This window comes from Mustela nigripes, chromosome 13, assembly GCF_022355385.1.
Source record: "Mustela nigripes isolate SB6536 chromosome 13, MUSNIG.SB6536, whole genome shotgun sequence".
Taxonomy (NCBI): Eukaryota; Metazoa; Chordata; class Mammalia; order Carnivora; family Mustelidae; genus Mustela; species Mustela nigripes.
Genome location: NC_081569.1, coordinates 109,381,075 through 109,406,650, shown reverse-complemented (window position 1 = coordinate 109,406,650; position 25,576 = coordinate 109,381,075). Strand labels below are relative to the sequence as shown.

The window sequence follows — 25,576 nt, the reverse complement described above, 5'->3', positions numbered from 1 at the left end:
ACATATCCTTTTGGAAACTGTAACTTCTTTCATAAAAATGTTATTTCTATCAATATGTAATGGGTATATTTTTATTTTAAAATAAACTAAATTATTTTTACATGTTTGAGTTTTCATTTCTTTCTCTATCAGTAGATATGATTCACATAAACCAAAGCTCTTTGAGGTCCTCGTATTTTTTAACGTAATGGGAATTTAACAGATTTACCATACTGAGTCTTTAATGTTGAGTCTGCCTTACTGAGTCTACCACCTAGTAGGTGTGTCCCCTTAGACCCCTTTGTTGGTAATTTGCTTTAGACCTCACAGCTAGCTAGTTTCACAACCCGGTTTGGAATACTGTAGCATTGGCCTGCCCAATCAGCTTGATAGTAGGATAAACACAGCTCTTTACAACACTTGGCACACACTCAGGTTTTTTTGTTATAGAAACATTAATTCAAAAATAAAGACTAAATTAAAAAAAAAAAAAAGCCTAGCAGTAGAGGGTCAATATGAACACCACTATAACTGGGTCTATAGGATGTTGCTAATTATGGCATATGGAAATACTACTTAGTATATGTTTTCATTACAACAGGGTTCAGGGTCTTTACCTACAAAGAGCCCAGCCCACCCACCCTGCCTGGCCCCCATCTCAAAAAGCGAGATGGAAAGTCAAGTTGTCTAAACATCCTGTGTTATACCAGCTTCTTCAGTAGCAGAGCAAATCCAGACCTAAATGCACCTCTTTTATGAAACAGGAATGGAAAGGAAGGTACACATAACGTACCTTCAACTGGAAGAAAGAAGGAAGAAACACATCATACCATCCCAAAGGCAGATTCTAGACACCAAGGGCTTGGTAAGTGATTACAGAATGAACTGCAGGGCAAATAAATGAAAGAGACATACCTGTGCTTCTGTTAGGTTGGCAGCTTGGTCTGGTGATACACATTCATGGGAGAACTCAGCTGAATAATTATTTAAGATCTGCTTCAAATTTTCTATGTCTTCATTGCATTCATCAGTCTGTTTTATGACAATCTATAAAATAAGCCCCCCAAAAGAAGAATCTTTGTCATAATCTAAAGACTAGATTCATGGATTACTTTCAACGTCCATCCCCACCACAAGTTTCAATCAATTACAACAAATACACACCCACACTGTTTGTAAGAGAAAATGGTAGCCTAAATATGAAGAGAAATAGAGCTGGTGCCTGACTTTCTTGCTCTACTGGATGCCGGGACACCCTGAGCAGCACTTGGAGTACAAGCATAATAAGACACGCCTTTGCTCTTAAGTATTTCCGGTTTAGTGGGCTTATTCTGGGAAGCATTTTATGGCACGTTAACAGGAAGTTGCCAAGTTTTATGAAAATACAGGCTCTTTTAATGCCTGCTCCATATGAAGTTTTCCACACAGAAAGGTGACATGACTGATTTGGAGTGGAAAGGGCATGTGATCTGAGAGATGATGAATTTTCCCAATGAACCACGTCCTCACCCAGCAGCCCTTGGGATTAGTGATGTGCATTTTATGAGTAAGAGGTTGAGGGTTCAAGAGCAGTCTGAGTTTGTAGGAGGAAATGGCAAAGCTAACCAGAACAACACACTGAATCTAGTGTTAAGTACTGAAGCTCAAACCTATCTGTGTACTAAACGGTATGTTCAAAGTATGATAGAAAGATAAAGGGTAGCGATTTCCTTGGTACGCTACACAATGAAGCAAAATGCCTTTTAAAGCTTCCAAGTTCCTGACCAGTGTAGAATTCTTCCTCGTATTTTCTTTAATATTTAATCAGAATTTTAGCTGTAGGCTAGAAATAACTAAATATGTTCACTGAACACACCTGATCCCTAGCCCTCAATAATAAGCTACATCCTATTACCCACCCACCCAAGTAATTTGTCTTATTTTCCATAATGAGAGGACTTACAATATTCAAAATAGAAATTAAAAGAAATGTACCATATTCTAATGATTTTCATTACCACTGGCTTACTTAATTTTGAAATACATGAGATGACATCCGATTTCCACCTACACAATAACAATGGAAAATTTTAGCAGCACAGTTTGAGACCTAACTTGACACAAAATATAATTTCCTCTTCTATTTCCCCTCTTCTCATCCTATGAAGAAGACACTTGATAGCATAGTTACAACTGTTATTTTCTTTTCCTGACCAGGAAACCAAAAAAGCAGGAAAAAAGCGTAAAAAGAATAGATCAAATTTTCTATCTCTTTGTTTTCTTCTATCGTATTAAAAAGCAGTACAGAGAGCACCGATTTTTTTTTCTCCCTGTGGTTGTTAGGAAATGACATCTGCTGGTCAGTAGCCAGTAGCTTTTATGAGCTAAGACTCAAACCAGAGGTTACAGTATCTTCAAATCTTAGGAGAACACAGAGTAGCCAGCTAAATGGGAATGAAACTGAAGAGGGACAAAGAGCAGCTTTCTCCCTATAATCAGGTGGCGGCTGGAAATAGGAGAAAAAACAGAAAAAGAAAAAAAAAAAAAAACCCTTTTCTCCTACCCCAGCCCATCTAATCAGGAAAAGCCAGTGGGTGGTTGGGAGAGTAGGGTGGATCTGCCAATGGAGTTGAAAAATCTGTGGAATTTAAGGCTCTTTTGGCAACTTTCTGTTCTTGTGAAAGTGGTTATTAATCTAGTAAAGCAAACCAAAGAAAAATGTAATTTCTATCTAATAATTATTCCTGACCTGGGCCTGGAGATCAGTCAAAACATAAGAATTAAAAAAAAAATTTAAAAAACATAAACAGAACAACAACAACAAAAATAACCCCAAAAAACCAACCTGCTGGGGAGAGGCTGAAAGATTAGAAGGAAAAGACCCTGGTATGGAGAATAAATGATAACAGGAGTCTAGAAATCCAAATTCCTGTCTTATTTGCACACAAATGAATATGGACACAAGTGAACTCCGTGGTCTTTCAGCAAGTCATCTAACCTTCTGACTCTTGTCCCCTTATATGGAAAAATAAGGCTGGCAAGGTGCCTCCTCTAACTATCATATGTTAGAGAATAAAATGAAATGATTAATAGAAAAGGAACTGAGATGTACAGAGAGGTTATTGTGGTGCTGGTTACTGTAAGCGTCTCATGAAATTGCAAATATACTGCTCAGGTTCAAATCTCTCCCCACAGCAGTTACTTGTGGAGGTCTTCAATAACTGTGGGATAGAATCAAACAGATCATAACTATGCTTTAGTGCCTCTGACCCAAGAAGAGTTAAGAACTGAGAATCTGAGCAGTAAGATACTCTCTTTTATCAAATGTCTCCTCCTGGATAGTAATACTGGAAGAGAACAGAAAGGAATCAACAAAGGCATTCTTGGGGCCATAAGAATCTCACCGACCCAACCACTAAAACTGAAAACAAAACCATCCTTTGCCACACACTTTCAGCCAATAAGTTGGCCGTCATCATCATAATGGCTTACCCTTAATAGTTCATTTTGTTCCCGAGTCACATTGTCCAACAGTTTAATATCCTGTAAAAGCTGGTTTGTTCGCTGAAACACAGGTAGAGGTTTCATTCCTGCCTGGGGCCTCTGCAGTTCTACTTGGTAAGACATGAGTTCAGCAATGGCTTTCTTCACGGGACGGATGTTTTCAAGTATGACCTTAATTGCATCAGATAAGCATGATAGATCAATGAAAAGAAATGGCCACTGAAAGCCTGTACAAAATGAAAATACTGTATGATTTAGTCTTTAATCTCTAGTTTTTATTTTTAAAGCATTTCTTTGCCTCAGACTCAAAAGAATGCTCAGATCACTTGTGACCAGATAGCTAAAAGTCTCAGGAAAGAAGGCCTGGGGCAAGAGTAACCCACCAGGGCTAGGTTCTGTGTTTGGACCACCCCAGCCTTCCTTCTCTTCCCTTCTCCGTCCCTCTCTGCAGAACTGGTGCTTTGAGTGAGCTGTGCAAGGACAAGTGCTGTCTTTGACATTCAGAGCACCTGAGCCTAGCATGGGGCCTCCCACAGGAGGCGCTCAAAAAAATACTTGAATTGAATGGTACTGCCAAATTTCCGAAGTCCCAAAAATATAACAATATTTCACTTGACTGACATCTGCTCCAACAAGACCTGGATTTATATAATCCTGGGAGATAGGTATCAGAACTTCCACGTCACAGTAAGGAAACGGAGTACACAGAAGTTAGAAGACCCTGGAGGTCAGACTGTAAGAGGCAAGGCTGGGATTAGAGCCCAAGAGACTTGATTCCAAAGCACAGGCTCCTAACTGCTAGGCTGAGAGGGCAACAGTGTCCATATGCTGTTTAATATGTTCCAGATCCTGTGCTGGGGCTCTGTACATACTTGTCCAGTACAAACACCACAATACCAATGTGCAGATATGGAAGAGAAACCAAGAAATGTTAACTAATTGCTTGAAGTCACATAGCCTGTAAGCATGCACTTGGGTCTAGAACCTGGTTCTCTTGACTTAGAGGCTCAAGCTCTTGACTATTAAGCACCAGGATTTGATGTTAAGGCAAAATTCCAAAACTTTGAAGTTTTCAGAAGAAATTAAATGAAAACAACAACAAAAAAACCTACAGGAAAACTACCTTTTTACAGAGCGTACTGCATGATTTAAAACGTGGTATTTATTATCATTCCTATCTATTTCCCAACTTTATTTTGGTATTACTCTTGCAAGACTAAGTACTTTTTATCATATTGTATTATTATATATTAAAAAATAAAGGTAATAATTATTATGAGAAAATGTTTTTAATAATGATTCATGCTTCCTTACCTCTCCATGCTTAAGATGTTCTTCTGGTGAAAAATCAAATATTTCTTTTGATAAGAGGACAGCTTTGATTTTTGAAACTTTTTTCTCTACTGATTTTACTTCAGTTTCGATAGCCACCACATCCTAGAATTTCAGAAACAAAAACTCTCATGCAGTATATATTGTAATGTTAATAATGTAAAAAACACAATTTATTGCTATGTATTCTATTTAACCAAAAATGTTTGTCACTTGTACCTCTTAAAAATTAACCAAGTCTATCTCCAACAAATGGTGTTGGGAAAACTGGACAGCTATCTGTATCTTATACCATACACAAAAATAAATTAAAATGGATTAAAGACCTAAATATAAGACTTGAAATAATAAAAATTCTAGAGAAGCACAAGGCTCTGACTTCTTAACCCACTGAGCCACCCAGGCGCCCAAGGCTCTGACTTCTTTAACACTGGCCATAACATCTCTCTAGCTTTGTCTCCTGTGACAAAGGAAACAAAAGCAAAAATAAACCACTGGGTCTACATAAAAACAAAAGCTTCTGCAGAGCAAAAGAAACAATCAAGAAAACTAAAAGGCATCCTATGGAACAGGAGATGATATGTGCAAATGACATATCCAATAAAGGGTTAGTACCCAAAATATATAAAGAACTTACACAGTTCAATACCAAAAAATCCAAGTAATACAATTAAAAATGGGAAGAAGATGTGAACAAGCATTTCACCAAAGAAGACATCCAGATGGCCAACAGATACATGAAAAGATGCTCAACATCACTGATCATCAGGGAAATGCAAATCAAAACCACAATGAGAAATCACCTCACACCTGTCAGAATGGCTAAAATAAAAAACACAAGAAACAGGTGAGGGCAAGGATGTGGAGAGAAAAGAAATGTGTGCTGTTGAGGGGAATGCAAACCGGTGCAGTCACTGTGGTAAACAGTATGGACAACCCTCAAAAACTTAAAAAAGAACAGAATTCTATTCTATTCTAAAAAGAGAATAGAGTAGAACAGAAAAAAAAAAAAAATGATCCAGTAATTCCACTACTGGTAAAGAATACAAACATGCTAATCTGAAGAGATCTAGTACCCTATGTTTATTGCAGCATTATTTATAATAGACAAATTACGGAAGCAGCCCAAGTGACCATTGACAGATGAGTGCATAAAGAATATGTAGGATGTGTGTGTGTGTGTGTGCGTGAGAGAGAGAGAAAGAGAGAAATGGAATATTACTCAGCCATTAAAAAGAATGAAATCTTGCCATTTGCAACAAGATGGATGGATCTAGAAAGTATGATGCTAAGTGAAGTCAGTCAGAGAAAAGACAAATACCGTATGACTTCACTTATATGTGGAATTCAGGAAACAAAACAAATGAACAGAGTGGGGAAAAGAGACAAACCTAAAAAGAGATACTTAACCATAGAGAACAAACCGATGGTTACTGCAGGAAAGGTGGGTTGGCGATGGGGGAAACTGGTGAAGGGGATTAAAAGTGTACTTATTGTGATGAGCCCTGAGCAACATGCAGAACTGCTGAATGACTATACTGAATGCCCGAAACTAATGTTAACACTGTACGTTAACTATCCTGGAATTAAAAAAACCAAGCCAGGGGCGCCTGGGTGGCTCAGTGGTTTGGGCTGCTGCCTTCGGCTCAGGGTCCTGGGATCGAGCCCCACATTGGGCTCTCTGCTCCGCAGGGAGCCTGCTTCTCTCTCTCTCTCTCTCTCTCTCTCTCTCTCTCTGCCTGCCTCTCTGCCTACTTGTGATCTCTGTCTGTCAAATAAATAAATAAATAAAATCTTTAAAAAAAAAAAAAAAAAACCCAAGCCAAAACAAAAAAACTAGTAACATGTACATAGATGTTGACTGCTTTCAATGCTTTCAATAAAAATGTCATTCTATTAACAGCATGTCCAACTATAAAGCACTGCTTATACTATACCTTCTTGAGATAAAATTTCTCTTACGGCCAGTTTTCAATTACACTATGAGAAGAAAAGTATTATGCATCTAAGTCAATTTTTTAAAGATTTTGTTTGTTCATGAGAAACAGAGAGAGGGAGGCAGAGGCAGAGAGAGGAGGACCCCGATGCAGGACTTGATCCCAGGACCCTGGGATCATGACCTGAGCCAAAGGCAGACACTTAACTAAGTCACCCAAGAGCCCTGAGTCCATTTTTTTAAACATTATTTGTATTTTAAGTAATTTCTACACCCAGTGTGGGGCTGAAACTCATGACCCTGAGATCAAAAGTTGCATGCTCTTCCAACTGATCCAGCCAGAATCAAATTTTAAGTAAATTCTCGATACCTACACACTCTTCAGGTTTATCTTTGGAATGTGCTTAAACAATTACAAGTGGGTCTAACATTTAAAAAAATTATATCATTTACATAAAATGATAAAGTCACCCTTGGAAAATACACACAAAAGGAGCTGGGAATTTTGGCAGGATTTTCTTGCCAAACCTCTAATGAACTCTTGTCATGCAAAGTCACTAAATTACTTTATAATATCCTCAAGATTAATTTAAACAATAGATCACTTGTCTAGTAGTTACTCTCTCATCAATGTCAACCTCTAGGACTTAGCCAAGAACCTCACAGTGAAAATGCTGCAGCGCGTGCTATAAACCTACACACGGGCTCCAAACCCCATGTACGGAAGAATACATGCTCTAAAACCATAATGGATGAGTATAGGCTACAAACCCTACATACTAACGTCTACTTGCACTGTAAGGCAGCCTTCAGACCTTTACTTAGAGCTCAATGCATGAGGCACCTGGGTGGCTCAGTGGGTTAAAGCCTCTGTCTTCAGCTCAGGTCATGATCTCAGGGTCCTGGGACTGAGACCCGCATCGGCCTCTCTGCTCAGCAGGAAGCCTCTTCCCTCTCTCTCTCTCTGCCTGCCTCTCTACCTACTTGTAATCTCTGTCTGTCAAATAAATAAATAAAATCTTAAAAAAAAAAAACCCATAAAAAGAGCTCAATGCAGAGGGGTGCCTAGGTGGCTCAGCCTTCAGTGTGGAAGTGTCTGCTTCAGCTCAGGTCATGATCCCAACATCCTAGGATCAAGTCCCACATCATGCTCCCGGCTCAGTAGGCAATCTGTTCCCTCTCCCTCTAACCCCAGTTTGTGCTTTCTCTCTCTCTCTCTCTCTCTCAAATAAATAAATAAATAAAATTAAAAAAAAAAAAAAAAAAGAGCTCAATGCAGAACACTGTAGCCACCAAAAGGTATAGCTAGTAACGAAAGGGGATAGGATTTAAACACTACATAGAATCAGGTTGAGGATTTCAAAATCGCAGCAGTTTAAGCCATTGAATATCAGATAAATATAACTTTATAAGCAAATGAAACAATGAGTATAGTAACTTTGTAGTGATATCTCCAAGTTATGAAATGAAGTTAAATTATATTGGAATAATTTTTCCATCTTATATTGAAAAATATATAAAAAAGCATACAGTATCTCTTAGCATAATTTTTATCAAAAATTGTCAAAGCATTTAAAACCCTTGAAATAAGCTTCAATAACCAAGAATGTTTAACGATTATCACTCCCTGAAGTTATGTAAGTGTAGCATAGGGAATGTAACTGAGAAACAAAAAATAAATAATTAAGAGTAATTGTACCTGCCTCTGCTATGCAACTTCATCTTTCAATAAATGCCTTACACATATCAAGCTAAAATAAATAAAATTATTTAAAAATCCTGTGGCTCCTCCTCAGTAAATATTTGCTACTGGTGAATAAAAACTTGAGAGGTTATCTCCCTCTTTGCTAATCTGGGCTTTTATATCAACAATATCGCCTCTCTGACAAAGAGAAAAGAGTAAGCATATCTGATCAGGATTCTTTCTTTTAAATAGACCATTTCTGGACTGAGAATGGGGTTTGAACCATGGGCTGCAAATTAAAGTAAAATAAGAAATAAGAACATAGGGGCACCTAGGTAGCTCACTCAGCTAAGCATCTGGCTCCTGTTTTTGGCTCAGGCCATGATCTCAGAGTTGTGAGATCAAACCCTGCATCAGGCTCCTGGCTTAGCAGAAAACTGCTTGAGATTCTCTGCCTCTCCCTCTGCCCCCTCTCCCTGTATTTGCTCACCCTCTCTACAATAAATTTTTTTAAAATTTTTATTTATTTATTTGACAGAGAGAGATCACAAGGAGGCAGAGAGAGAGGAAGAGGAAGAAGCAGGCTCCCTGCCAAGCAGAGAGCCCGATGCGGGATTTGATCCCAGGATCCCGAGATCATGACCTGAGCCGAAGGCAGAGGTTTAACCCACTGAGCCACCCAGGTACCCCAATAAATAAATTCTTTAAAAAAGAAAAAAAAAAAAAGAAAAACGTAAGTGAAAAACGTACCAGATCAATGTCTCCATATAATTAGGAGTTGATTAGCAGTATAACTCTACTTTACTAAATGAAATAGAAATTAAAAATAAGAAATCACATTTTTAAAGTGCCAACTTACATCAGCCACCCTCTGAATCTGTGGAAGGCTTTCCATGATTTTTTGTTGTAAAGCTGCTACTTGACAACTTAACTCTTGTACAGACTGTGCTAAATCATCCGTTTCAAAAATTATTGACAAGTCTTCTAGATCCGTGAAAATTGAATGCAAAAGATTGTGTTTCTGTTCTGAATCTTCCAAAGCCATCTACACAATGGAAACAAAGGAAAAAAGAGAGAACATCAGGATACTGAAACAAGTTGATTAAAATTTAAATCAAAGAAAATTCTGTAACTATGTATGATGGAAATATCAAATTATTACATTGCATACAGAAACTCATACAATGTGTGTCAATTATACCTTAGTAAGAATAAATGTGAATTAGAGAACTTTTAAATTTGTCTCAGTATTTCAAACACCTATTCGTATCATTTCATAATAGAACACTAAATGCTCTACATTCTCAACAGCACTGGTGACTTTATTTTTTTTATTTTTATGTATTTTTAAAAAGATTCACTATTTTATTATTAATTCTTCTTCTTATCTTTTTTAGAGACAGACATAGAGAGCACAAGCAGGGAGAGGGAGAGGAAGAGAGAGAGAGAGAGAATCTCCAGCAGGCTCCATGCTCAGCATGAAGCCCAATGTAGGACTCCATCCTACAACCCTGAGATCACGATCTCAGCTGAAATCAAGAGTCAGACGCTCAGCCAACTGAGCCACCTGGGTACTCCACCAACACTCCGTGACCTTAGAGCATCTACCCTATTCTGGTGGGCTTCCAGCAGCTACTTTATACTATATAAACCTGCTCCTACAGCTGTTGGTAACAGAAGTAGGAACGCTAATTTGAAATTGGGGCCAAGGAAGCCATTCAGGCGCTTTCTCATTGGCTGGACTAATAATTTTGGGAATATGAATTTGAGAGAAATAAGTAAACAAAGTGGGTATAGGAAATGAAGAGGCAATCCTGTGGCTTGCCAGTCCTGGTGCCAGTGTTCTCCTCAGGCCCTCCCACACGATGCTACTGACTTCTGTACCATCGAGTTGACCCTAATAACTTGGGCACCAAAGGAGCACAAGCTAATAAAACTAAATGGAAGTGAAAAACCTCCATTTTTATAATTTCTTCGGCATTCCTCTTTATAATTTCTGTTTCCTTTTAACAATTAAAATGTATTAACTTTTGAGGTGGCTGGGTGGCTTAGTCATTAAGTGTCTTCGGTTGCAGTCATGATCCCAGGGTCCTGGGATCGAGCCCCGCATCGGGCTCCCAGCTCAGTGGGGAGCCTGCTTCTCCCTCTCCTTCTGCCTCTCCCCCCTGCTTGTGCTCTCTTGTTCTCTCTGTCAAATGAATAAATAAAATCTTAAAAAAATAAAAATAAAAAATAAAATGTATTTACTTCCAAACCTAACATTTCAAAATATCTATCTCAGTATCCAAATGCAAATGTTCAATCTGCTCATGTAGTCTTCGGGTAATTCCATAAAACATAATATGGCATGAGAAAAAACATTCACTTAATTCAATGAGAATTCTAGTCATATGTCTCTAAAACTTATGAGGTTATTCAGAACTTCACATTGTTCTTATTCAAAATACTAGAAGAATACTTTATGGAAAACAAACCTTAAAACCAATGCTTTTTTACCAATAGTACTATTTATAACAGTATCAAAACAAAAAATATTTAGGGATAAATTCAACAATTCATGTGCAACACCTGTACACTGAAGATTATGAAACACTGCTGGGAAAAATTAAAGAAGACCAAAATAAAAAGATACATCATGTTCCTGGACTGGAACAGTCAATATGGTTAAGATGTCAAGTCTTGCCAAACTGATGAACAGATTTAATGCAATCCATTCAAAATTCCAATAGGCCTGTGTATATTGATAAGCTGATTCCAAAATGTACATGGAACCACAAAAGACCCAGATTAGCAAAAAAAAATTTGATAAAGAGCTAGCTGTAGAATTTATGTGACCAGGTTTCAAGATTTACTATAAAGCTACAATAAGGACACACGGATCAGCAGAACGGATGAGAGAGCCGAGAATTATACCCACACTGATTTTCAACAAGGCAGCTGATTTTATTTATTTTTTAAATTATTTTTGGGGAAAGATTTTTATTTATTTGACAGAGAGAGACACAGAGAGAGAGGGAACACAAGCAGGGGGAGTGGGAGAGGGAGAAGCAGGCTTCCCATTGAGCAGAGAGCCCGATATGGGCCTCGATCCCAGGACCCTGGGACCATGACCTGAGCTGAACGCAGGTGCTTAATGACTGAGCCACCCAGATGCCCAAGGCAGCTGATTTTAAATAAGGCACTGAAGTAAGGCAATGGTGAGTCTTTTCAACAAATAGTAAACACTCAATATATTCCCACAGGAAAAAAAAAATCAACCTTCATACCATATTAAATAAACCTGAAATTGATCTAAGAAGTAAAGCTATAAGATTTCTAGAAGAAAAGACAGGAGGAGGCTCTTGTGGCCTTGGGTTAGGTACAGATTCCTTAGATACAACACAGAAGGCTAAGCCATAAAAGAAAAATACTGATGAACTTGACTTCATCAAATCACTAACATTGGCTCTCTGAAAGATACAACTGAGAGAACGAAAAGGCAAGCCACAGACCAGGAGGGTATCTGTAAATCATGTATCTGATGAAGGACTGGTTTCTAGAGTATTTTATAAATAACACTTACAATTCAGTAACAGAAGGACAAACAGCCCAATTAAAAATTCAACAGACATATCACAAAGGAAGTGCACAAATGACAAACACACAAGTAAATTACATAAATAAGTAGTGAGTCATAAAGAAAGGCCATTTAAACTACCCCAGAAGATTCCACCACATACCACTAGAATGGCTAAAATTTGAAAGACAGATAATATTAAGTATAGATGAAAATATGGAGCAATTAGAACTCACATGGCCAGGGGCACCTGGGTAGCTCAGTGGGTTAAGGCCTCTGCCTTCAGCTCAGGTCAAGATCCCAGGGTCCTGGGATCGAGCCCCGTATCAGGCTCTGCTGGGCAGGGAGCCTGCTTCCTCCTCCCTCTCTCTCTGCCTGCCTCTCTGCCTACTTGTGATCTCTGTCTGTCAAATAAATAAATAAAATCTTTTTTTTTTTTTTAAGATTTTATTTATTTATCCCAGGACCCTGGGATCATGACCTGAGCAAAAGGCAGAGGCTTTAGCCCACTGAGCCACCCAGGTGCCCCTAAATAAATAAAATCTTAAAAAAAAAAAAAGCAAAAAAACCTCACATGGCCAGGGGGCTGAAAATGGTCCAGCCATCGTAGAAAACAATCTGACAGTTTCTCATTCAGTTAAATACTTACATAAAACTCAGCAAACATACTCCTAGATATTTACCAAATGATGCGACATGAAGACATAGATCCACTCAAAGATCTGTATATGAACGTTCACAGCAGCTTTGCTACAGTAGCGTGTGACAGGCAGCTTCTAAGTGGACCCCCAGATCCCCTTAGCTGATTCTAAGGGCAGGAGTATCAGGAGGTCCCCCTCCAGGAGTACCTGGGAGGTCAGGTGGGGACCTCCTGATACTCCTGCCCTTAGAATCAGCTCCTTTGAATGGAGACTGGGCTTACTGATTTACCAGCTTATTTACTATTGGCTTTACTGATTTACGTACTGAGATGTCATTTCCAAGATCAGGTTATAAAAAAAGACTGTTTCTAGCCTGGGGGCTTTCCCTCTTTAGACTGCTCACAGTTAGTAAAGTTAGCTACCATGCAGCCTTGCGGGGAGGGCCATGGAAGTGCATGTTTTGAGGCCTGCCAATAGCCAAGTGAATGACCTTGGAAGTGCATCCTGTCTTTTCCCTCACCCAAACCGAAGCTTGACTGCATTCTTGCAAGAGACCTTGAGACAGAGACACTCAGCAAAGCCATGCCTGAGTTCCTGACCCACAGAAATGGAGATAATCAATGTTTACTGTTTTAAGCTGCTAGCCTAGCACAGCCCAAAACTTGAAACAAGCCAAATGCCCATTAACTGGTGAAAGCATAAACATATTGCGTATATCCATAAATGGGACACTACTCACCTACCCAAAGAATGAACTATCTATAAACATTATCCTGAATGAATCTTGAAAACATTATGCCAAATAAACAAAGTCAGGTATGAAAGGTATATACCACATGATTCTATTTATAGGACCCCATGGAAAAGGACAAACTATATTAACAGAAAACAAAGAGTGAGTGATTCATAGAACTAAAGACAGAAGAGGAGACAGAGGAAACTTGATGGGGTGATGGAGATGTCCTTTATATTGATGGTGGTGGTAATCACACAGATGTATACCTTCATCAAAAGTCAGCTAGTTGCACACTTAAAACAGGTGTATTTTAGCACATGTGGTGGGCTTAGTTGGTAGCGCATGCAACTCTTAATCATGGGGTCAAGAGTTCAAGCTCCATACTGGGTAGAGTTTACTATAAAAATATATACATTTGTATATACATACATATACATATATACGGTGTATTTTAGTATATGTGAATTACACCTTGATGAAATGTATTTAAAAACAAGTTGTTTTCTATTTTTACAATGACAATTGATTTTCAACAATTCTTTTACAACAGCAGTCTTTCTAGAATCAACTTTGGGTTATAAAAACCTGTTTAAAACAAAATCCAGGTAGAAGGTTATAGTGCAATTAAAAGAGAAAGCTTCGGACACCTGGGTGGCTCAGTCAGTTAACTGTCTGCCTCTGGCTCAAGTCATGATCCCAGGGTCTTGGGATCAAGTCCCACATTGGGCTCTTTGCTCAGCAGGGAGTCTGCTTCTCCCTCTGGCCCGTCCCTCCCCCACCCCCTGCCCATGTGCCCGGGCCTGCTACGCTCATGTTCTCTCTGACAAATCAACAAAATCTGTTAAAAAAAAAAATCAATGCCTGACAATACTAGAAAAATAGAAAAGAGTATCATAAAAATAGGACTACTATTTTCAAAATAGGAAAAAATGGGAATTTCACATAGAACTAGTTGTTTGAGACTTATTTCCCATTGTAGGATTTATGAGGATGCTCTCTGAGGTAAACCAACCTCCCCTTGTGCCTACTTCTTCTAGCTCATAAACTAGAGTTCCACTAAGTTCTACTTCATAAGGTTAAGGCCAGCAAATTAGGATGTCTTAAACAGTTTAAGAGATACTTCTATACATTACATCTGTGTCAGTAGAAGATAGCAACAGTATAGATGCTTTTGCCTGAGTTCACTTTTTTTAACGGTTCCATTCATTTGTCTGACAGAGAGTGAGAGAGCATAAGGAGGAGCAGCAGCAGAGGGAGAGGGAGAAGCAGGCTCCCCACTGAGCAGGGAGCTGGATGTGGTACTCGATCCCAGGACCCTGAGATCATGACCTTAGCTGAGGGCAGATGCTTAGCTGACTGAGCCACCCAGGCGCCCCTTGAGTTCACTCTTGAAAAAAATTTTTTTTTAACTCAGAACAAGCATCTGAGGAAAAGAGTATTAATTCCTCTCTTGAAATGATGAAAAATACAGGCAATTTAAAATAAAAGAGGCCATGCTATGGGGACCTGGAAAGCCAGCCCGAGAGGTGAGGGCAGCAATCACAGGCAAGGGGGAGAAACAAACGGATGGCTGAAAGGCAGCATCTTTACAACTGTTACCACGTGGTCCAACAAGTCTCACACATCAGGGAGGTACGAAGTCAGCTGTTCCCTCGGAACATATTGTGCTAGTCTAAAGATATAACAAGGAGCTGGATCAACGCTGAGGTCTGGTTATTCTAAAAATTGTGATAGAATAACCTTTTCCTAAGAGACCCTTTCTTGGGGTTGAATAATATGGAAGAGAAGGAACGATGCCTTCACAGTACAACTTAAGCCAATATTTGGTATCTGAAAGATCTCTTGAAGTCATGGCCCGAATAAGAAAATACTCTCATTTGTATTGTCTTTGTAAGCTAGCATGGAGACATCGGGCGCCAAAAAGGAAGGAACATTTGGAATCACAGCATGCTATAACCAGAAGGAACTATGGATTCATTTTCTAACGCTGTGTAACTAGTTACCACAAACTTCATGGCTTACAATAAAACAAATGTACTCTCGCCTAGTTTCCATGGCTCGAGAGCACAGGCATAGCTCAGAAGGGTCCTTGGCTATCAGAGGCTATCACAAGGCTGCTATCAAGGTGCCATTTGGAACAGAGGTTTCTCTTCCAAGTTCACTCACGTTGTTGGGAGAATTCAGTCATAGGGCTGAGATCTCGGTTTTCCTGCTGGATACTGACTGGGGCAGGGGGTCACTCTCAGCTTCTGAAGGCTGCCCAGGGGTCCTAGCCCCAAGACCCTCCCCTACCATCGCAGCTGACTTCATCAAGTCAGCTAAAGAACTCTGCGGTGTGTTCTCAGGGAGTCTTATAATCATATGACCATGATTAATCACGTATTCCTGGGAGTGACTAACCTATTACCTTAGCCATACACTGTAACCTAATTAAGAGTGGCTAATTCAACACATACTTTCCTATCCCTGCCCGCGCTCGGCAGGTCAGGATTATACAACTGTGTGCATCAGGGGACAGCAATACTGGGAGCCATTGTAGAATTCTGTTGACTAATACCATCAACACTAATCACTCCAACATTCTTCCTTCACAGACAGGGGAAACCACAGAGGAAAACAGTAGATTACCCAAAAAGTTGTGCAGTAGTTATCAAGACAGAAAGAACTAGATCCCGTCTCCAAAATTTCTGCCACTGCCAAGGAAGCCTTCCACTCTCCGAGGCTTCCTCCTGCCATCTGGCAAGGTTGAAGATAAGGTGGTTTTCTGGGAAAGAAGGGTTTTTTCTAAGCACTGTGGTAGTCAACTAGACTATGAATCATTATGCGGATTCTAGGGCCCTCAGGAACACTGAAATTCCTTACCTGAAGGGTGCTGGCATGCTGACTCAGCTCCTTTGAAGAATCATAGTCAGTAGGGCTGGCCAACAGATGGCTGGTGTTTTCTATCCAAGCCTCCGTACTCCTCAAAAGGTCGTGATATTCCTCCATCTTAATTGTGGCCTGTGAAAGAGAGGCCGCAGCAAGAAGTCTGACACCTTCTACTTGAGCCAAATGAGCCTTGAACAAAGACTTTGTTATCCTGGGGGGACTTGCCCACCCTTTCCAGGTTTACCTTCCCAACTTTGAAGATGAGTAATCCTGACCACAGGTAGAAAGGACTTAAGAAGTTCTACCCTAATGCTATGGGTCTCGTAACTGTTTCCAGGTGGCCTTCCAACTAGTCTGGTTCCCATTTGATGCTTCATTCTCAAAACTGGATTTGAGTTTTTTTGGCCTCCACACAGGGCTTTGTCTTCTAATATCCCAGTGCCTCTGGGACTAGTAAGTCCTGCTGCCTTTTCTTGCTAGATCACACATACAACTCCTCCACCATGACCTCTATCTGGAAAGGCAGGAGACAGTGTCTTGTTCCTGAGTGACATTCTTTCTTGTGGCTGGCTCCTCCCAGGGACTCCTGAGATGGCCTTTTGGAAATGTCCATGACCTGCCAGGAAGCCCAGTGCTCAGCCTGGACTCCTGCTGCAGCCCGACTTCCGGAAACCTGCTTCCGCCTGCCTAGTAGGACTTCCCGCCAGTGTCAGCACTTAAAGCTCTCCTCCCAGTGCCCACCCGAACCTGTCGTGTGGCTCTAGCTTCAGAACCTAAAACTGGCAATTCAGGGGAAACCGGCTGCCTTTGAATATCTCTTTTCATTTTGTTTCAAAGCCTTCCCAATATCACGGTAAGCTAAGGATGGTTATCACGTGTTACTGTCGTACCTTATTTAACTGTGAGGTTCTAGATTCCGCTCTCTGTGAGACTTGCTGATACTGCTGGAAAGGAATCATCAAGTTATCCATCCATTCTTGAGCCTGTCCTGGATCCTGCTCAACAATGTCCTGCACTTCAGAATCCAGCTCATTTAGCTTGCAATGCCAGAGATCTAGCTCATCCCACATTTTCTGGAGAAGGAAACCGCAAGTCACTTGGAATGCAGAGGTCGCGACTCACTGTGTTAATTCCCAGTTTTTGCCCTGTATTTGCACTTGCGAATGCTACCAAAACAACATCACAGGCATACTATTTCATTTATACCCAGGAACCACTTGTGACCTAAATTGAAAAACACCTTTTCTGAGGTCTTTCAGTCTAACTGCTTTTTGTTTCAGATACAGACTTAGCTGCAAGGGTGCAGAAAGACCGGGATATTTCCAGAGACAAATGACACCAAACAAGGACAATATAACCCTACTCTTTCAGGAGTGATGAGGTAACATTATGTTATACCCAAATCTTTTTAGAATACACACACATATATATGTATGTATATGTGTGTATTTAATCTAGAATACAATTTTATTAAGTATAAAGACAGGGGTGTGTGGGTGGCTCAGTTAGTTTTAGCTCACGTCTTAATGTCAGAGTCTTCAGTTCAAGCCCCACACTGGGCTCCAGCATGGAGCCAACTTTAAAAAAAATTATAAAAATAAAACTAACAAAAGGAAAAGATCTGTTTTGACTTAGGATTAATGCAGTGGCAAAAAATTCTAGCAACTGCTTTTGGCTCAAGAAACCAACAGACTGCATTCAAGCCTGGACTTGTATGGTCAGAGGAACTCTCAAAGGTAAAATATTTAATTCTTACTTAATATTTGCTTAAAAATTGAATTTTTAGAAATAGGAAAAATAGGACTGGTTAAATTAGGTTCCTCTACTTATTAAGAATCAAGATTTTGTCCGGTCTGACCTATTTTTAAAAAGTCTCCATTCACATAGAAAACTTCCTTAAAATGTAGATTAAAATAAGAATGTTTTCCACATGCAGAAGTTTACTGGGAGTTAATGGTAGAAAATTAGGCTTATATACAGTTTTACCTAACACTTGATTTCCTAAGATATTTTACAAGGGAAATAAATTTGGAATTTCTGTTTTTCCGTTTCCCTTCGTCGTCTAAAGAAAAGCTGTCAATTCTTTTCAAATCCTAGTGAAATATATTTTTTAATCAAATGTCTCAGCAATGTTCTGTGTTGTATTTCCCATGTTAACCCACGTTAGGAAAAAAAAGACTCCGAGAAATGCTTAAACACAGAAAACATGTTAGCTTTGTTTTCTATATTTGGTATTTATATACAATATTTTTTTTATTATCAGCCGTCCCAGGATAAGGTCCTTACTCTCCTTTACTTGTGAAAAGGCTAGTTCATAATTGTAGGCTCTCAGGGGTTCAGGCACATTCTCACCATGGAAAAACTGAGAACAGTTCTTGAGGCACCTGGGTAGCTCAGTCGGTTAAGTGTCCACCTCTTGGTTTCAACTCAGGTCATGATCTCAAGGCTGGTGAGGCTCTGCACCTGGCATGGAGCCTGCTTGGGAGTCTTTCTCTCACCCTCTCTCAGCCCCCCCCCCCCCAAACAACAACAACTGAGAACAGTTCTTAAATGCAACTTTCTCCACCAAGCCTCTGCAGGGGACCCTCAGAAAGGGGGTCCCTATGGATCTGAGTTACGATCTCTGTGCTTCTGAGTCCTCCACAGGGCACACCTTGAGGACTGAGGAAAAGGAGGAACACCAAGTGCTGAGGGAAATTAAAGGAGGAAGTTACCTTTTGAATTTCTTGAGCTTTCTCAATATTCTTGCTTTTCTGCTGCAACATCTTTTCAACACTGTGAAGCCCATTGTTAATTTCGTCTATCTTCCTACTCATTGTATAGGAGGGTGAACTTTTCAAAACTTCATTGCTGATCTGTTACAATGAAAGAAAGACACATCTGGCTTACAAACGTCTTCAATATCTAGTTACAGGTTCAGGTGATAAAAGGAACAGTCATACTGTTAGGCAATTTTATTCACAAAAATATTTTAAAGGCGGGGAGGGGAGAATCCCAAACCAAGCCAGTTAATATGATAATGAGAGGTAGATCAGCAGACTAGACCAATGGTAGTTCTGCCGACTTGACCTTTTAAATCCAATCTAAGAAAAGAAGAAAATCAACAAACAAAAATTTGTTGAATGTAACCCACACCACATACTACAAATCTGTGCTGAGTTGATCAAAACTAGGCGTACTGTCTTAGGCATACCCCAATGGAGCAAATGATATGAAAAAATTCAAGGGAGATAAATTATTTATTATACAGTCTCTCATTTTATGAGAAAGACCTCTGCATAGACCAATTTTCAATATAACCTAACTTACTCTCAAGCTGACTTTAAAAAATGTAATTCCCACTGTAGTACTGATTTGGGGGAAATAACCTAAAATTCGCTCTTTCTTGAGGATGCACAAAGCTTAGTTTTTCTCTGTGTGAATGTTTCCAGTGTGTTCACAGCAATCAGAAATCTAGCGTTGAACAGTGTAGTTTTTTTATCTGAATGATTTTCCTAAGAAAATAACTTGGGCTAGGAAAGATAACAGATGAATGTTGAAAGTGTCATTTTTCAAATACCTGCTTAGTTCTTGTTGTTTTTGTTTGTTTTGTTTAAGGCTATGTTGATAAGGCTTTCCCCTTGCAGCCACTAAATAACCAAATAATACTTTATGCTTATGTATAATCCTTTAACCCTTTTAAAAAACCACAATATCTGTGTAACCATGGAGACTAAAACCTTTCAACGCAGGTGGTTATCCTGCCTGTATCAAGGCAGCAGTTAAAACTTGTCCTGAGAAGTCCAGAGTCATGAGACTGAAGTCCCAGGCTCTTTTTAACATTTCAGGATGTTGATACATTTATAAGATGTTTTTATTCCACAGATCATAATGCAGTTGAGATTTTTAGGAAAAAAATTAATTCTATGTTGGTTTTTAAATTGCTGTGATAGCTTTTTATTACTATATAACAAATTACTATAAAGTGAAGTTTTCTGATACTTGGGGCAGTTATTCTCTTAGCAGAAAAGCATATAATTTAGGTCCATGATTTACAAAAAGTAAGCAGCCCTTCGAATTACATCAAATGGTTTAGAGTTGGCCTGGATCTTTCAGACACACCAAACAATAAAAATCAGTTGCTATTTGTTACAAATACACAAGTTACTCTTGAAATGTTCAACTGCTAAATTTAAGATTGATTTTGATTATTCATTCTGTTAGCAATTTTCACATGAAGTATTCATGGAAACAAATTTAGTTGCTCTCAAAACCTTTAGTATTCTCTTGAAATCAATAGTGCATGATTCTTGAGCAAGTACCTCATAACAGATTTTCTTGGGTGTTTAATCAACAACATTTGTTAAAAATGTGTATTAGGAGCTTCCATGTTTTTTCATGGGTCAGATTTTTCTGAGAAATCTGTTAAAGAAGTTAACTGAGTTTGAAATGCAATTTGTGTGTGTTTGCATTTAAAATCTATTTTATTAAGTTAGAAGTACTCCCGATTTCAAAAGGAATACAAAAATCCTTCCCTGCATGCTGGACCAAATAGAATTTTGTTCTGTTGGATGTAAAGGCTCTTTCTATAATTCAATAAATCTGTCTTCTAAGCTCCTAGGTCGTCTTCAGTACTATGAAACATTTCCCATTCTTTCTTCCAACCTTCAGATTCATCCATTCAGGGGTAAAGATTTGTGCAGGTGTGTTCTGACAACTGTGTTGCCACCATCAAAAAGATAGTGTGTGTTAAATGCTATTCCTCATGAGTTATGAAATTTATATTCTTAATGTCCTTGGTTGCAATTTCAGAACATTCACAGGGAATAAGTGCTGAAGCAAAACATTATTCTTGTCTAATATTTTAAAGTGATTCTCCAGTTTAAAAAAAAAAAAAAAAAGCCAAGTAAAAGCTAATCTATTCTACTTTTAAATGTAAGAGAAGAAAAACTAAGCATCTTGACAATTAAAAATAACCACATTATCTAATTCTGTTATGTCACTTTATTTAGAGCAATTTCACCTCCGTATTCAAAAATACACAGAATTATCACTTATCTAAACTCTATAAAAACAGTCTTTGCTAAAATAAGGGCAAAGGAAATGTGACATTACAGGATCTTTTCTTTATATCCATTCAACTCATAAATAATAACACTAGTACAAACAATTATTACCTTCTCATCTACGTCTTCTAAAGCTTTTCTGCATTCTTCCACCTGGGATTCAATCTCTGCAGGGACTAGGGTGTACATTTCAGAATACTTGATTCGCAGTTTTTCCATAATATTCTCAAAAGTTAGCTTCCCTTTCTTAAAAATGCTTTGAAGCTCCTAAAATCACCAAGAGAGTTTCAAAGAGGCACAGAACAGGAAAAAAGTTTAACTCTAAAAGTGAAAGCAGCTTTCCAGCACATCCTTCTGATTTAAATGAGCACACTTTGCATGACAAAGTCTCACTACTGATACAAGCCGATTAAGCCGAAGAGATACTCAGTGTGGTCAGATGATGCTTTCTAGTTTGTCAGAATTGAACTTGATACCTCTCCATAGTGTCAAACCATTGTCCTCTAAAGACATTACAACATCTCCTGCTTCTAAAGCAACTCTAGGATTTAACTATCTCGGTTGCAGTCTTGAGCTAAAAAGCTCCGAGTAGCAAAAAAGTTTCAAAGTAGTTTGTTGGGGTTTTTTTGTTTTTGTTATTAACTTGTTGCCATTTCTGTTTCTTCCTACATTATCATCACAATGATTCAAGGCCACTAAAAGCCCTAGGCTTGAAGCACAAGTGTCTGCTTTCATGTAATTAGACAGCCCAGCAGAGCCCAACTTCTTTCAAAAGGCAGGGTTCCAGTTCCCTGCAAAGAATGTGGATTTTAGGAGATAAAAGAAACCTGAACAAACAGTGTATTGGTTGTGGCCTAGAAACAAAATCTGATCTACGTTCTCCTGCACTAATTATAAAGGAGAAACTCATTTGTTTGGGAAAGTTTCCCAAAGATCAAGTGGAAAAATACTTCTTGACTTTACTGTGGCTTTTTGGGACTTGTTTTGTTTTTACAGTAGCTGTTCAGTAGCATTATTCGTGTTAATGGGTTGAGTCACCGCACTGAAGAATGATTACAATTTGAATGACTCCGTGATGTGTCCCTGTTTTTTCTTCACCCTCAGCTGAGAACAAATCTAGAGATGGAAACTTAGAGAACAATGCTGTTCAGACAAAGGTTGAGTTTAAGTATAATGCCTTCTGGTTTCATCTAGACCGAGTCAGAATCTAGTCAGAATCATTCAGAGCTACACATTGAAGCTTCCCCAAGACTGTGAGAGAGAGAAGTTCCCTCTATCAATACTGAGCTCCATGAACAACCGTGCATGATTCTGGAGTCAATTTTCGAATGCCGTTTCTGCTTGTTACCAGGGGACCGGAATCATTCTTAAAAAAACGATATCCTAAATCACACAGGGCCATATGAACAGTCCCTGTGATAGTGTGATTTAAAAAGCTGTATTTGGTTTTCATCCCTGGTTCCTGAACAGCTTCTAAGACTCTTGGAATTTCCTGGCTAGGAGTAGGAGGAGTGTCCTTCCTCACTCAGAACAAACCCTTCTCAACCATACCTGAGCTTATGCTAATGAATGACTCTTGGAGGGGGGGTGTGGGGGAGCCTCTAGATAGATTCAGGACAGGGCCTGGTTGCCAGAGGAATCAACCCTGTGATTAGAGGGCTGGAAGTTTCAGCCCCACTTCCCAACCTCTAGGGTAGGGTGAGGAGCTGAAGGTTGAGTTAATTATCAACAGCCAACGATTTAATCAATCATGCCTACTCAGTGGAACTACCACAAAACCCCCTAATCAGTGAGGTATGGAAAATCCGGAATTGGTGCTGGAAGGGTGGCACACCCAGACAGGGCCCAGAGGGTCTGAGAGACTGCCCCCTTACCTTGCTCTATTCATTTTTGTTGGCTGATTCTGAGTTGTATCCCTTACCAGTAATAGTAAAGTGCTTTCCTGGGGCGCCTGGGCGGCTTAGCGGGTTAAGGCCTCTGCCTTCAGCTCGGGTCATGATCTCAAGGTCCTGGGATCGAGCCTCACATCGGGCTCTCTGCTCAGCAGAGAGCCTGCTTCCTCCTCTCTCTCTCTGCCTGCCTCTCTGCCTACTTGTGATCTCTCTGTCAAATAAATAAAATCTTAAAAAAAAAAAATAGTAAAGTGCTTTCCTGACTTCTAGAAGGCATTCTAGTAAATTATTAAAGCTGAGGAAGGGGTTATGGGAACCCCTGATCTTCTGACAGTGAGTCAGTCAGAATTATAGGAGAACCAGGACTTGCTTCTGAAGTGGGGGTGGTCTTGTGGAAGTGAGCCCTTAATCTGTGTGGTCTGTGCTAACTCCTGCTAGTTAGTGTTACAGTTGAATTTAGTGTAGGACACCTCGTTGGCTTCCAGAGCCTTGGGGGAAAACTCCCACACATTTGGTGTCGGAAGTATTGTGAGTAAAAACAGTTGCACTCCTATCAGAGATAAATCATACATCCTACTAAAGTCAGTAGTCTAACACCCTACTCTATAATGCTCTGGGGACCTCCCCGACCTCTCAACTTTCTTCTCTGCAACCTAGCCACAGTGATCTCTTATAGCTTGGCCCACACCATACCACAGGGCCTTTGTATGTGCTTTCTCTCTCTTGGACCACTACCTCCACTCCAGTCACAAAGTTACCTCTGCCCCAAGGACTTTGGATTCAAGACTGCAGACCTGTGTTGGCCACATTCACTGGTTTCTCACTTCATTCCTCACTTACCTCAAACTGGTCTACCTTTTCTGGGTGGTCTTGTAATTCCATATTTTGGAAATAAGTTGCAGTCTGTTGAAATAAATTCTTCAAAGTAATTATTTCTTTTGTAAAAGAATGTCTTTCTTGGATTTCATTCTCCATCAATTCCTTATTTTCTTGAGCTTTCTGAAAAAGCCTAACATACAACATCAAAATAAAATTATCCCGCTCTCTAGTGAGATAGTTTCATTTCAATAATTAACACAGTGTCTGCAAAGTTCACAAAAGATCTTTTTCCTGAGCAAAAAGTACCATTTTCCATGATTTTGTTACTACATACACAAACATATACCAAATTCTATCACTCAGTCAAAAACCTCTCTAAATGTCCATCTCAAAATACCCTCTTTTCACACTTTACATTCCAATTGCTCTCTCCACCCTACTTTTCTCCAGGTGATCCTTGAGTTCAACTGAATATGACGTAGAGGAGAGAATGGAGTCACTGGTGGGCTTCTGGGGACAGATGATGCCATTAGCATTTTTATCTCACCTGACCCCATTTGCTGTGGATGTAGCCCCCTTATTAGTAGGGATGTTTAAGAGGTACGACTTTTCCTGAGAGCTATTCAGTAAGTATTTCTAGCTGTAAATATATTGTAACCTTTGACCCAGTCATTCGACTTCTTGGCCTCTTTCTCAAAGTATTAATCACAGATGCAGAAATTCTAGCATAAAAATCTTCACTACAGTGTTTTACAAAAGTGAAAAAAAATTACATATAATTTAAAGGTTTTATGTTAGGGTTAAATAAATTATGGGATAGTCACATGTGAGATATGACATAGTTATGTTTTAAGGAACATTTAGTGACATAGGCAAATTAACATGATAGTCTGATAAATCATCTAGCACACAAAACAGTATAGCATTATGGCCATAATTTGTTTAAAAATACAATCATAGTAAAAAAAAGGAATGACTGGCAGTGATTATTGCTGAGTGGTAAAATTAAATGGGGGTTATATTAATCTTTATAATTTTCTACATTCCTGAACATCCGATAGAGAATCTATATTACTAAAACAGAAAAGTAGCAAATATTAACAAAATTCAAAGGATATTCATTCTTGGTAATACCAAGATGGAGACTATGTGTTTCTTTTTATTATTATTAATCTTGTCCATCACCCCCCACAACCAACTTTTTCCAGTCTAGTTGACACACAACATTACATTCATTTCTGGTGTACAGTCTAGTGATTTGACAGGTTTATACATTATTCTATGCTCACCACAAGTATAGCTACCATCTGTCCCATTATATCGCTATTACAATTCATTGTATTCCTAACGACCTGCTTTTTATTCCCATGATTTACTCATTCCCTAACTGAAGGCCTGTATCTCTCCCACTTCCCTTCACCCATTTTGCCCATCCACTTCCCTCACTCCCCTCCAATTCTGCTTTTTGTTGGCTTATTAATTTTTTTTGAGATCTAATTTATGAGTGGAATCATACGGTATTTGTCTTTCTCAGATTGACTTCTTTCACTTAGTATAATACTCTCTAGGTCCATCCATATTGTCTCAAGTGGCAATGATCTCATC

General features: G+C 39.1%; 1 protein-coding gene across 12 annotated transcripts in view; it reads right to left on the bottom strand.

The window, feature by feature from the left end:
• SYNE2 (spectrin repeat containing nuclear envelope protein 2) overlaps nt 1-25,576 on the bottom strand; it is a 331,267-nt gene that overhangs the window by 111,031 nt on the left and 194,660 nt on the right. For all 12 annotated transcript variants that reach the window (XM_059373366.1, XM_059373365.1, XM_059373360.1 and 9 more), the window contains exons 53-61: nt 23,993-24,161; nt 21,372-21,527; nt 18,930-19,070; nt 17,106-17,288; nt 16,210-16,347; nt 9,274-9,459; nt 4,777-4,899; nt 3,451-3,633; nt 895-1,026 (exon numbers count right to left, since the gene is read on the bottom strand). In XM_059373366.1, the coding sequence (XP_059229349.1) occupies nt 895-1,026; nt 3,451-3,633; nt 4,777-4,899; nt 9,274-9,459; nt 16,210-16,347; nt 17,106-17,288; nt 18,930-19,070; nt 21,372-21,527; nt 23,993-24,161 (1,411 nt within the window). The remainder of the gene's footprint in view (nt 1-894; nt 1,027-3,450; nt 3,634-4,776; nt 4,900-9,273; nt 9,460-16,209; nt 16,348-17,105; nt 17,289-18,929; nt 19,071-21,371; nt 21,528-23,992; nt 24,162-25,576) is intronic.